This window comes from Aricia agestis, chromosome 1 (genome assembly GCF_905147365.1).
Source record: "Aricia agestis chromosome 1, ilAriAges1.1, whole genome shotgun sequence".
In the NCBI taxonomy this organism is placed as follows: Eukaryota; Metazoa; Arthropoda; class Insecta; order Lepidoptera; family Lycaenidae; genus Aricia; species Aricia agestis.
In genome coordinates, this window is record NC_056406.1 from 6454181 (window position 1) to 6469149 (window position 14969).

Consider the following 14969-nt stretch of genomic DNA (forward strand, 5'->3'; position numbering starts at 1 on the left):
ATTTGTTGAAAATAACATACGATTTAAATAATAAATTGCAAATACCGAAAGGCATAAAAACGATTGACGACTTTTGACGACCTGTCAAATAAAAGTTGTTACAATTATTTTCATTAGACTGCCTCTCTCTTTTCATCTTGTTATAATTCCTTAAAGGATTTTCTTCTCTCTCGCACTCTTTGTTGGTCTATGCATTATAAGTTTATGATATCTATGGACGTTTCACACCACGTCAGTCTGGCCCCGTGCTAAGTATGTGAAGGACTTGTGTTACAGGTACCAGACAACTGAAATATATTTAATATTTTCATACTATACAGTCTAGACATATATTTACGATTTTTATTATATCATACACATAATAAATTTAATACACATCCAGACCAGGGAACATTGACAACTTTTTGTTCCGTTGGCAGGATTCGAACCCGCGGCCTGAGCTGCCAGTTGCCACACACCCAACCAATTGAGCCACAGACTAGGTCGTCATAAGGCGGGAAAATAACATTTTTGACAAAACCGTCAAATCTGTATAACTTTGTGTTAAAGAATATTGTTTTCCCGCCATAAAATTATACTCGACACTGGCCATGGTTATAGCCGAAGTGCCATTATAAGAAAAAGAACTTCAAATATCAGATGTTGAAATGCCAATTGTCATTTGTCAATGTCAAGCACTAAGAATACAACACTGAACACAACAGTTTCCATTCATTCAATAATTTATTAATTAAAAACCGACATAAATCTACAGTTTTTTGCATTAACAAAGAAATTTAAAATATAACTGAACTGAAAGAAAATATGTGCCGAGTTAGTTCCATCTAGTGGACACGCAATTAGTTGAAATACCTACTTCGACTTTTTTCATATAACTGATAGTGAACATTACCTCATGTTACAAGGCCGTTTAGAACAGTATTATAGTGCTATCAACGCTACAGTTAATACGTCTTTGAGAAATTTTCAAACCAATCCTCTAAAATACTTAAAAAGTTGTGTGTGTCATCTCATCTGCGGACTCTGAATTAGTTCTTACATTTAACTAAAGACTGAAAGTTTAAAGAAACAATGTTGAAATCAGCATCTAAAATCACCATAAACACAGGAAACGTCTTAAACTTGATTGATATCAAAAAGAAGGCTGGGCAAAACGTTACTGAAGAGGTTAGTAAATTTAATAAGAGTTTGTTTAAATGATAATTTAAGTACTTACTTATAAGTACATTCAGAGTTTTTAAAATGTTAGTAAGTATTAATGGTGAACAAGAAGACGCCCGCAAAAATGTTAGTACTTAATGGTGGACTAGAAGACTTACTCTTTACACCAAAACTCTTTAATCACGCTGGAACTGTACATTTTGCCTGGGATATAAAGTATCCTATGTCCTTTCTCGGGACTCGAAATATCTCTACACCAAATTTTATCAGGATCGGTTCATCAGTTTAAGCGTGAAGAGGTAACAGACACAGACAGACACACACATTTAAATAATATTAGTATGGAGTAAGTCTCACATTATTCTTATGCTTAATAATTTTATAAGGCAAAGAACTTGATCTTTATACTTTTACTTTACTTTATAAGAATCCTTATAACATCATAATATATGTATTTCCTTTTGAGTGTTATTAAAAAAATACTATCATCATCTAGTTAGTCATAAAATTAATTAATGTCATGTACGGTACTTCTAATGTTGTTGTGTGATGATGCACTTTGCTGTATCATGCTTAGGAGTATGTTATGTTATCTATAGTAATATTACAAATGCGAATGAGTCTGTCTGTCACCTTTTCATATTTTAACCACTGAACTCATTTAAATAGACCGTATGGATATAATATGTTGTATGGTCCTGGTTAATTACATTTATTAGGATCGTTATTTTTGAGAAAAATGTATGGTTTCGGCGATGATGCTATGAGCAATTCCTTTATTTCTACAATTACCTTTTATACATATACCAATGATTAAAATATATTATTAAAAAACCGCCCAAGTGCGTGTCGGGCAATGCTCAATATAAGGTTCCGTAGTACCGCTAGTTTTTTTAAAATTTTTGTATGGTCAATGAATGTATATTTTTAACGTGTTTTTTAACGTGTTTTACACTACTAAATACTAACAACATCATATCAGTTACTTTCAAAAGAATTTGAACAATAAATTCCTTTATACTTCCCCGAATACATTTTTTTTAGTTGATTGATTAATTACTCAATAACTTATGAAGTCTTCTTAGCCGTGATAGTTTTCTTTTTAAATTCAGCATATATCCTACTCCCGTGAACTTTTTCACATTTCCAGAAGCAACCGTTTTGGCTGGTAGAAGGGGGGGGACACTGGACTCTAATGATATTTTCCACTTTAAAACTCAATATTTCACAAATAGATCCCTTCCCTTAATCCCTTAATTGGAAAATTATCTATGAATACTCATAATATTATTAAAAAAACCTATCCAACGACACCCCACACGATGGGGTCGAATCGAAAAAAGAAATCATCCCTGTTTGATGTGCAGTAGGGAAGGTACCATAATTTTCTTTTAAATTTCATGTCGGCATCATTAATATTATGTGCATTCATGCCAAATTACAGCTTTGCAGGTCTTATAGTTTCTGAGCAAAACCGCGGACAGACAGACAGACAGACGGACAGACGGACGGACAGACCGAAACTATAAGCGCGGCAAGCGCTGTTTTAAACTTAACTTTAAGAAAAACAGCGCTTTGCAACGACGTAGAGGCGCCTGACGTTGCTTGGACATTAACACGGTAACGCCGCGATGGCTTCTCGCTGAGTTAGCACTTATCGACGGACCGGCGACAGCGGACAGCCACCGGCTATATGATATTTACTTCTATTTCCTTTGAACAAGGTGCAAAATGCAAGTGCATTGTTTGGGGCTCTTACGTTTCATAGATTCGGGTGTTTTCATGATTACGACAATTAGCGAAGATTTGCATGCGCATTATTAATTTGGGAGTAGTAGTAGAGTTTACTACTACTACTACACAATGGCGATGGCTTGTAGTGGGCCAGCATGGGCCATTGTGTACTGGGGCCTCTAGTGCTGGACAAAAAAGTGCCAAGTCATGTCGCCATTGCTGGTGACGTCACAGTTTAATCACTTCACACTTGCTATAGAATTACGCAATCGTAAATTACCTACTACAATATCATGAATGTCATAGTTTTATAATATAATAATAAAAAAATATTAGCAAGAAAAAACTTAAATTAGTTCTTTTTTTGTATTTCGCGATAAATCAGATAAGAGCTATACCTCCTTGATCTTCATTATAGTGTTGCACTCTAGCTAATTATAATTTATAATTCATATAATATTAATATATTATAGCTGCGTGTTAAGGTCATACCTACAATATTAAGTAGGTACAGGTACAAACAAAGTAAATGGGTTATGTAAGTTATGCAAGTTTTTGTACTTTATTCTTATTAGATTTTTACTGGCAAAGACGTTAGCCTGGCCTTTGCGGTTGTAAAAACTCGTCTAGAAACGCTTCTAGAAACGCTTTTCATAATAACACTGCAAAATTTAACATCTTATTGAATACCAGCCCACTGTTTTCGTAAGAGATTAAGGGGGCGACTAACCCAAAATTGTCGACATTATAATTAATTTTTATACTTGAAAATAAGCCCCGAATTGTTTCATTTTCTAAACATAGCTATACTTCATTTATATTTCCAAGAATTTGATCTAAGCGAAAAAACGATATCTTAAAATTTTCTCGATAGAAAAAAGTCACAAAGATGCATCTAATTTTCACGATTTTTTCATATATATTGCCATAACCGTGCATTAAACTAAGTTAATAGTTTGACACATTGTATAAAACTATCGTTGAGACCTTATTGTGGTTGAGACACTGACCTAGCGGATTTTTAAAATGTTGTATACATATATTTTATTGAGTTAAGAAAAAACTAACTTGGCAATGATTCCGCGTCGTCCTTTTTCACCTGCCATAATATGAAAGACGGGCGTGCTGTGTGAGTGTGAAGAGAGAAGGACGATGTTTGATTTTTTGGGTTAGTCGCCCTCTTAAGGAGATAAGGTAAGGTTAAACCATAAAGTTAATATACCTAGCGGAATATAATATTAACTTTATGGGTTAAACGTAAAACCAAATACCTACATAGTACATAATAATATTATGTACTTAGGTATTAATTATATTATATGACATAGAGTGACACAAAAATCAAAATGAAGTATTGATATGGAACCCCATAAGTCACTTAGGACATAAAAATCCTATTTAACCAATTTTTAACAAGAAAAATAATTAAGGAAAACACATTCGATTTTATTGCTTGCAAAATGCAAAGAAAACGGTTCAGTAGTCATTCATTTGTTTGCAAATTGCAGCCAACATTATGCAGTGTGTAATGTGTATGTTTACAGTTTACACAAATCATTTGAAATGTTTGTCACTACGGTACTTATTATTGTAAGACGTAATAGAGTTACCTTACCTACTGCTGCGTGTTCAATCAGTTAACATCTATACTAATACGAGTATTATAAAGCGGAAGAGTTTGTTAGTTTGTTTGTTTGATTGTTTGTTTGTTTGAACGCGCTAATCTCAGGAACTACTGGTCCGATTTGAAAAATTCTTTCAGTGTTAGATAGCCCACTTATCGAGGAAGGCTATAGGCTACATTTTATAACGCTAAGACTAATAGGAGAGAAGAAATAGAGGAAAGTGTGGAAAAAACGGGAGAAATTATTTGAACGCTAATTTCATTAACTACTGCAATGATTTGAAAGGGCTTATTTGAACGCGCTAATCTCAGGAACTACTGGTCCGATTAAAAAAAATATTTCAGTGTTAGATAGCCCATTTATCAAGAAAGGCTAAAGGCTATATTTTATCACGCTAAGACTAACTTCGCTCCTAGCGAAGGATTAAAGGAAAATGTAAAAAAATGGGGCAAATTATTTGAAAGGGCTTATCTCACGAACTACTGGAGCAATTTTTCTGTTATTTGGCACAGGTAAAGAGTAGACCACGTGAAGGATCATAGGCTATTTTTTGTGGACTAATTTGTCTGTGAAATATCTAATTTACGCGGGCGAAGCTGCGCGGAACGTTATATTATTACGCGTGGTCACGACATCACGCATAAAGTGTAAACGGCTGGACCCATTATGCTGAAATTTGGTATAAAGATACTTTGAGTCCCGAAAAAGAACATATGATACATTTTGTCCCGGAAAAATTACTCTTTACTGCACAATATACTTTTATAATTTGCGCGTAAGCTATTCAATCTATTATGATGGAATTTGGTATGGAGATACTTTGAGTCTCGAGAAAGGACAAGGAATACTAATTTTGTCCCGGAAAATGTACGGTTCCCGCACAATAAACTTTTATGATTATCGCCTAAAGTCTAAACTATTCAATCTATTTTGATAAAATTTGGTATAGCAACACCAAATTTCAGTCGCGAGAAAGGACAAGGGATACTTTTATCCCGGAAAATATACAGTTCCCGCACAGTAAACTTTTATGATTCTCGCCTAAACTATTTAATCTATTTTGATGAAATTTGGCATGAAGATTGGAGACACTAATTTGAATCTGGGACAAGGAATGTTTTTTGTCTCGGAAAAATGTGCGGTTCCCACACAATACATTTTTCTGAATTGCGCGTAAACGACTCAATCGATGTACGGGAACAACTATAAAGTCCACGCGGACGAAGTCGCGGACAACAGCTAGTAATAGTATAATTAGGTGTTTCCTGAAATACAACTATGATAAAATATTTTTTTTTGTAATCGCTTTTCGTACGAATACGAATTTCAATGAGTAAGAAAAGATTTTCAGATACTTCTAATTTACTCAAGCGGTTTTTTAGTACTTAACAGATAATAATTATTATTGTGATCGCACTCAAAACTTGCCGTTTTTATTATTTCCAGCTATCGGAAAGCATAAAACTAACGCTATCAGAGTGGGGCACACAGAACGGACCGACACAGAACGGTATTTCAAAACACGAGGTGTCAGAACAGTCTTCTGACTACATGGTGGTCTCGACCTCGAAGGACGCGGTGATCAACATCACGAGACCGCACGATGACGCCCACAACAAAATGGCCGAGGAGGAGAGGAAAAACCTGAAAATCGGCGTCAAAATATTCATAAACGAGGACAGCGAGGCTTCGTTGACGGAGTGCTTGGAAAATGGTACGAGCATAGATCAAGTATTTTTATTAACGGGCCCACCACACATTCCCACCGCTGTATCTCAGATGTGTCGCCAGGATCGACAGCGGTATCTAACCACGAAAACCCTTTGGAAATCTCAGGGATTCCGAGGGACATGCTTAAGCTGTCTTGGGTCCCGCAAAGAAATTAATCAGAAAAAGATAGGAGTAGGAAGTACCCAATTTAGCATAGATTATGAGCGGGCTGCCAAATTTCGCTGTGTTTTCTAATAAGTATTACGATCCCAGAAGACGATTGACTTAAATTAAATTGAGATTTATTTAATCATTTTATATTTATCTGATATTTGCCTAACGGAAAACACGATTCACTTATTTTGACTCGATAGTTATATTTTTCGAAATTATCAATCTTTCTGGGCTTTACAACAAATATCTGTTATATATATAATACACTTATTTAGTTACTATCATTAAATAACTTGCAGTACTACAATCACACACTTTATAAAATAATGGCCAAAGGAAATATTAGTATTGTATTTAATTTTTAGGTAATCATCAAAAACAGTTTTGGGACTTATGAACTTTACTTTCGTGCTATAATGCGGGAACCGTTATTACGCGATATTGTTCACTATTAGCTGCAGCGCAAAGCACAATGCCCCGAGCATTGAATCATGGAATCATTATAATATCACGATTGGAGGATAGCGGGGTGTGTAGGCGGGGCTAGCTTGCTTTGATATTTTTGACAACAGGGTCTTAAAGCATTGCTTGCTTCAGAGCACCAGCAACAGACCAATCATGCGAGTAAATCTATAAGTACTTATGAATGGAAATAGATATAGGTACTTTAAACTTTTGTTGCCCGCATTCTCGTTTGCGTAGAAATTCGTGTATCACGCGAGAAGCGTTTATATTTTCGCAATGCGGAAATCCTATGTCATAAATCCTTAGCAATTCAAAATCAATATAATGATATCGAAGATAGTAAATCAATAATTATAGATTAAAATCGTATGATATCATACTATGCTACGCTGTTTGTTATTATTTGTAGGTGCATGAGTTGTTATTTTTTCTTATCGTGTGTAAAGTTACGCAATTAATGATTCACGACCGATGTGTTCCAAATTACTTGTACCTAACACTAGGTTCGATGTTTTTAGAATATGTGTCCTTTGTTTTAAAATTATTTAGAAACTACAGTAGACACTCGCTAATCTGGCTCCTGGCTAGTCCGGCGCCCCTTGTAATCCGACATCACTAGTTAATAATAAGTACATATTATTTTGGCCAATCTTTATATAGTATGTTATGCAAAATTGAAAACTAAACGTGAAAACCAGAAACAAAGGCTTTGTACTTGAAGCTCCTTTAACCCAGGTACTATGAGTGTGCTATGAGTACCTACATGAGGTCCTAGCTTTAGAAAATTGATTTGTAGTTCAGATAAAACTTAATGATTTTTATTTGTATTGTAATGTGTAAAAATCTAGGCAGTAAGTACCTACATTATAATCTGACAAATTCGATAATCCGACACGGCCATTAAAAACTTTTGCGGGAGTCTACTGTATTTTAAATTGGCTATTGGCTTTACCCAGTAGGTATACATTGGGCCAACGTGACGTATAGAGCCCTACTAAAGCTTAGATGGGACCGAGTAGAGAAATACCACGTTCTCACAGAAAACTGGCGTGAAACAGCGCTTGCGCTGTGTTTCGCCGAGTGAGTGAGTTTACCGGAGGCCCGATTCCCTTCCCTATCCTCTCCCCTATTCCCTTCCCATCCCTACCCTCCCCTATTACCCCATTCCCTCTTAAAAGGCCGGCAACGCACCTGCAGCTCTTCTTAAGTTGCGTGTGTCCATGGGCGACGGAAGTTGCTTTCCATCAGGTGACCCGTTTACTCGTTTGCCCCCTTATTTCATAAAAAAAATAAAAAATTCCGTACGTAACACGTTGACCCAATGCGCTGGTTCAATGCGTTGGCCCAGTGTTACATACATTGGGCCAACGCATTGAACCAGCGCACTCTTACATACCTAACTCTTTTTTTTTAAATTCAGAATTTTTTTTTCAAATGTTCTCTGAACGTCGGGACTACATTGGTGTTTACCAGTTCGGGAACTTAAGACTATTGTGTAGTGCCGCGAGCGTAGAAAATAGGTATTTGGAAAACCATTCTCTGTCGCCACAGCGCTCGGCCCCCGCGCAAACGTGCGATAGAGAGAGTTGCAGTTCGGCTGTGATTCTGGGTATTTTTAGACAAAAATCGCGTTTCGACTTTCGGGGCATAACATTTTGCATCCCCTACACTGTACTAAAACTAATATTTTTTGGTATCAATATTTTCAGCAGAATCTAATCTACGCTTGTACGTTTTGCTTTGTTTGAAATTTTACGTTGTTTTTCAAATACAAACCATTTAAAATGAGAAAGATTTGAGCCTAAAAACCTAGATTTCAGAAGCTCGTAACTTTCAAACTAACAAAAATTTTGATAAAAGGAAAACGTAGAAGCATAGTTTTCACTAAAGGCAATAACATAGTGAAAAATCGTTGAAATCGGATAAGTTTTAGGGGTAGCAAAACGTTATGGCTTTTTGTATGGAGATGGACCCGGTAGTCGATCCTCTTAAACCCGGCGAGAAGAACCGGCGTAAGAAACTCGCACGGGGCCATCTTTTACTAAAAAGATGGAAAATTACAATTAATATATAATATATATACGCAAAAATCTCGTCTTTTGAAAAATAAACTACTGAGTTCTAAATATCGTCATTCGTAATGATTATAATTTATAAATGATCATAAATTCACAATGTTTACTTTTCAGTTTCTCGTTTATAAATTGCTAGCAGGTATTATTATGATAAGTGACGTAATTTTTATCATTCTGATATCACGTTACCTCCTGCACATAATCACATCTAAAGTATTGTAGTGATATAGTTACTAGCTAGGATTTTCATCACTTATCAGATGCGCGTCATATTATAACTTGCTAAATCATCCTTTTAAGAGAAAACTTTACGTTGCTAAAATGCTTTCTAGGAATAAGAGTTTGACATGAAAAGAATATTCCAGATTTTAATTATAATAAAACAAAACAAAATAATATAATAATATAATATTAACTCTCGAGATTACGAACGACGCAACATTATTAATTCCGCTTCCTCGTCTGCGCGATGCGTCTTTACAGTTTACAGGACTCGCTTATCCTTTTGAAAATAAATACTTACTAGATTTTTAAAATAAAATATGGGGCAAAACGAGCAAACGGGTCACATGATGGAAAGCACCTATCGTCACGAATGGACACTCGCAACATTAGAGAGCTGCAGGTGCGTTGCCGGCCTTTTAACAGGGAATACGGCATACGCTCTCTTCTTGAAAGTAAGCAGGTCTTATTGGTCCGGAAATACTGCTGGCGACAGTCCGTTCCAGAAAAAAAGATGTCCTTTTTGGACAATAATGCAGCAGCTTCGAAAATAATGATTTTCCTAGTTTCTACTAAGTACTAACTAATATTTTATTTTTCCAGTGTTTGCAGCGCTGCGGGCGGATCGCATAGACAACGTTATCCTTGCGTACAACCCCGACGTGCCGCCACGGGACGACGCTCAGGACGACGTCAACGGCAAAGTGGCCAACAACGTCACCGGTGAGTGCTGTTAAGTGTGAGCAGAGTACCGTTGCGGGCGCGACGTTGCAAGCCACGCCTACGTGCACGCACTCGGCGTATATGTTGGTGTTTCTTTGATGATAGTCTAACTTTTGGTTTCGGCTACGCTTCAAACGTTAAAGCTTGGATTTTATGCGGTCTGAGCTTTGTTAAATAAAAGTGAGGCTTGTGTCGACACACCAAAATGTCTGGCCTTACAAGAAGCGTAATTCCTTTCCATATTGTGTGCACATGTATATCGTATGTGTCGTCATACGCTATGTCTAGCGAAGCATATTTAGAGACGCCTCTTTGTGGTTTGTAAAAATTCGCGATACGTAGTTATATCGCGAATTTTTAAAAGTCGATTGATTTGTTGTTCCTTCCGGTCACTATGAAAAGGAAATGTATTTTAACGTTTCAGGACGCGTGTCGAGCGAGGAGGCGGACAGCGAGGCGGATGCGCGCAAGTGCGAGGCAATCCTGCCCGGCATCAAGGTGCTGTGGGCGGTGCTCGAGAAATACGAGCAGGAAGGTAAATAGCAGCGTAATATTTTTTCCCACCACAACTACAGCAATTACAGTATTTTCCTCTATAGCCTTTAGTCGAATTGGCAAAAGTTTATGCTGACTATCTTTGTCGCTCTAGGCAAATGGCTGTCGCTTATTACGATGACGTTGATAAATAATAAAAATGAAAACGATGCAAAGTTTTAGACACTTCTCCGTTTAAGAAAAATGTGTTACCTCGAAGGCAAAGTATGTCTGGCAGTTGGATTATATTTTAATACATTTGTAGAATTAACAGGACGCATTTCATTATCCGCAGGTCGCGTGCAGCAGTTAGGCGTGGCGGACGTGGGCGGTGGGTGTCTGCGGCGGCTGCACGCGTGGGCGCGTGTCAAGCCCACCATCGCGCAGATCGGGCTGGCGTCGTGCTGCGTCGTGCCGCCCGCGCTGCACGCCTTCTGCCGCGCCAACGACGTGCAGCTGCTCACACACGCCGATCCCCCCGGTGAGTACTATCAAAGAAGACCTATGTAGTTTATTCACGTTTCGTCAAACCCAGCCACCAGATCACAATTGTTAACATTATATTGACATGATCCGACCAAATGACGTCGCGTTGGTCTGTCAAACTGCCTAGGAATCAATGCCTCGATGGTGCTACAGATACAGGCGCGCACGTACGCACGCTCGTACGCAAGCACGCGGGCACACGCCAACACTCCCTGAGGAGTCGTGCGCGATTTAACCTTCAAGCGGTCGCGCGACATCGAATCGACTCCCTTGAAAACATTTTCGTTGATATTTTCGATATTTATCGTTGAATCCGTATCATTCTCTTAGTAGCTTTTCATAATTTATCTTTCTACTAAATAAATAGCTTACACTTATTCTCCGCACCCTCTTTGCAGCAAGGAGCTCAATTATTTTGGTCTCCGCGCCGGCGTCGAAAAGACTCCGCGCGCCTCTCTTATAATTTTATATGAAGTTTTCATATAATTGAGGCAAAATCTATGTTTATTTATAAAACTATGTCGTCGTTGATCGATAACATCGAGTGTTATTGCTAGATGAAGAAAAAAATGGAACTAGGATAAGAAAATTCCGATCACTTTTTCTGCCGCTGTTCACACAAGATAAGCTACTTAGGGTCACCGGATTTTATAACTAAGTTTTTACCAAAAATGCTTTTAATTTTCTGGGTGAACTGATTACTTTTAAAAAGAGTAATAATTAAATTTATGAAATAAATAATGTTGCATGAAAAGTATTTTGTTTCCCAAATTCACCTACGACGTCTTTTAGGTTACGCTCGACCACTACCGTTACAAAATAGCGCGCGCCCGCTTGAAGGTTAAGCACTTTTAGAACTTTTGAACTGAGAACTGTACATTTTGTCGGGGTAAAAAGTATCCTATGTCCTTTCCCGGGACTTTAAAGTATCTCCATACCAAACAGCAATATCATCGGTTCAGCGGTTTGGGCGTGAAGAGGTAACAGACGTACAGACAGACACACTTTCGCATTTATAATATTAGAATGGAGTGTGGATTGGATACCTATTTACTTTTCTTGTTAGAGCCTTATAATAATATATTTTTTACACTCGTAATTATTGTGTATTCTAAGTAAAATTGACAAGTTTATTTTCTTTCCTCAGATCTACTGTCAGTGGCCGCTGTGAAGACACTCTCCGACGCGGGCGTGGTGGGTGCGCGGCTGGACTGGTGCGCGCGGTACCAAGTTCACATCAAGTGTAGAGGAGTTCTCGCGCTGAAGGGCTACGTCTGCAAGGCCTCCGTGAAAAACGATTAGTTGCAACTGACTAGTAATATAAAATACGCCATGTTGCTAGGGTCAAACTGATTACGATAAAGATGGCGAAGATCTAAATTAAAATTGTAAGGTTTTATATTTTAACATGGCTGTGAACCGATGGGTGTAAGGCCGCGCTCGATTATGGCAAAGACATTTGGTAATAGGCGAGCTTCAAGCTGTATTGGCCTTACCCGTTAAAACTTTAGACAGTTGGAATTTCCGCAAATATTTGGTTGCATGTCTTAAAAATATTTAAATAAATACTTATACTAACAAGTGCATCATATAAATAACTACTAATTCTATACAACTATCGTACGTAATATTTATTATTACTGTAATATTTAAATGTGTTGCGAAAATGGATTTCACCGAAACGCTGTAAGCCAGATGCTTTGATTGGCCGTTATTCTTGGGACTGCCATTGGTGCTATATTGTTTACGCACGAGCGTGATTTTTTTTTTGGTTTTTTCACTAATACACTGATGTTTTAGACAAATATAGCTCAGTTATCATCAATATTATGGTTGCACCATAACCTGTAACTTCTAATAATTAGTTTAATACAGCTAATAACTATACAAAGTTTGCTTGGATTTGTCTGTATATTAGAAAAGTTACTTGACGTTTTATATTACTAGTGGTTCTGACATATTTATTTATTAGTATTGAACGATCTGTACTTATTTAATAGACTATTTACAACAGTAAAAATATATTGAAAGTGTATATTAAATTATGTTAATTGTTAACGAAAATATACTGGCGATTACTTACAACTGCTTGCTTTTTTTTCACCAAGTATTTCTTTTTCCTTACAAAAATCCAAGCGGGGGGCGAAAGTGTGCGCAGCTTTCAACCTCAAGCTATAATAATCAGGGCCCCCGTAAGGGCTACTGGCGCCTGTGTGCAAAACAAGGATTTTGACGCCCCTTTAGGCAAATTTTTTGGGTCCTTTGTTTTGGCGCCCCTAAAGATGGCGATTTGGGACCCCTAGAGGATGGCGCCCGTGTGCATTGCACATTTTGCACAAAATTATGGTAGCGATAATAATAATAATTCATCATCGTCTGATTTGTCGGTGGTTAATATTATTAATGATAACTGGACATTTTGAGTGAGTTATCTGTTTTACGTTGTACTTAACGTAGGTACTAAGGACATCTGGTGCGTTTCATGAGATGCATTTGCTCATAATTGGCTCGCGGAGCACGCGGATTGGCAATCTGACAGGGGCCAGTGAATCAAACCATCAATGCTGCAGCCCATTGATGGCCATGGATTTCTTCACTTACCCTATCGTTGATGGTTTTACCGCCATCCTTCGGTTGACTAACTGCGCTTGATGTTAGATCTATCCCACACTAATTATTGTGAGGCAGAACTACCATCAGGCGGGCGGTGGGGTCATCACATCCCTACGCCATATCACATCCCTACACCTTACTCTAGAATGGATACCAAGGCTGGGAAATCGGGGTGTAGGTCGACCTCCAACTAGGTGGGACGACGATCTCCGCTTAGTTGCAGGCCCATGTAGGATGCGAGTAGCAGGAGATCGGTTTCTTGGCGTTTATTGAGAGAGGCCTATGTCCAGCAGTGGACGACTATAGGCTGATATGATGATAATGACTAAGTACATTAGTAACCATAAGGGAGATCTCAGACGGCACACTTTTTGTGTGATCGAGTCTGCGGCGCACATACAATCTGCATGACCGCGCCATGCCGACTGTATGTGCGCTGCAGACTCGATCATACAAAAAGTGTGCCGTCTGCGATCTCCCTATTTCACCAGTAAATTACCTTTATTCTTTACCTAATTACAATTTAACATAATAAAATATTAACTCAATGGGATAAGAAGGGAGTCGGACTCGAATGGGCCACAGTAAAAGAGAGAGAATAAACAATCCCACCAAAAACATTTCATGTAAAATCAGGCGCGGTCGCAGCCTGAAATTTGGGGGGGGGGGGGAGGGAAGTCACTCAGTAGTCACTACACTATTTTTCTTAATCTGCGCCCTCGCCCCTCGGACGGTTCTGGGTTCACCGCAGCTGTCTAAGGTCGGACGAAGCGGTGGTTAGGGGATAGCTAGAAATTTCGGTTTATTATTTAGCAAGATTTTGAGATTTTCAATTTTACCTTAGATTTTGGGGGGGGGTCATGTCCCCTGTGACCCTCCTCTTCGGACCGCGCCTGTGTAAAATGTTACCTCGACCACAAATTAAGGTTCTCCCTGTGAAAGAGACATCAGATCTAATGTAGAGCCAAGCTTCTGAATCTACACGGCCTAACTGTATCCACCCTAACTCCAACAAATTCTACATAATTATCAGAAAGTACCTATGGCCTCGCTGTTTCGCTACCGCCGTGGAGGTGAGGTGAAAATTTAGTTTGTGATCTAAAGTAAGTAACGAAACAGCCAAGCCATAGGTATACATACTCACTGATAATGTGGAATTTGTTCGAAATAAGGTCGATAGAGTTAGGCCGCGTAGATTCAGAACTCAGAAGCTTGGCTCTACATTAGATCTGATGTCTTTTTCACAGGGCAAACCTTTAGTGGTCGTCGAGGTAACATTTTACATGAAATGTGTTTGGTGGGATTTTAGTCCTTTTTGTAAGTTGTTACTTGCTATATACCGTGTAAACTTTCATGTCCTAATTCATAAAATTGGTGAAAGTCTCATATTTAAACTTCCATAACTCTTCTACTAAATTAATTTTACGACGTATAACCAAATATCGGC

General features: G+C 38.0%; 1 protein-coding gene and 1 long non-coding RNA gene across 2 annotated transcripts; one reads left to right on the forward strand and one right to left on the reverse strand.

Moving 5' to 3' along the window:
- Window positions 1-692: 692 nt before the first annotated feature.
- LOC121734456 (glutamate--cysteine ligase regulatory subunit) lies at window positions 693-12991 on the forward strand. The gene is made up of 6 exons (XM_042125072.1): window positions 693-1167; window positions 5967-6234; window positions 9770-9889; window positions 10314-10424; window positions 10719-10904; window positions 12057-12991. The coding sequence occupies exons 1-6, from the start codon at window positions 1072-1074 to the stop codon at window positions 12209-12211; spliced, it is 936 nt and encodes a 311-aa protein (XP_041981006.1). The 5' UTR covers window positions 693-1071; the 3' UTR covers window positions 12212-12991.
- LOC121734580 lies at window positions 7419-14673 on the reverse strand. Its single transcript, XR_006036758.1, has 3 exons — window positions 14663-14673; window positions 8403-8406; window positions 7419-7484 (listed from the first exon to the last, which is right to left on the reverse strand). It is a non-coding gene; the product is annotated as an uncharacterized LOC121734580 (long non-coding RNA).
- Between the last annotated feature and the right edge of the window lie 296 nt (window positions 14674-14969).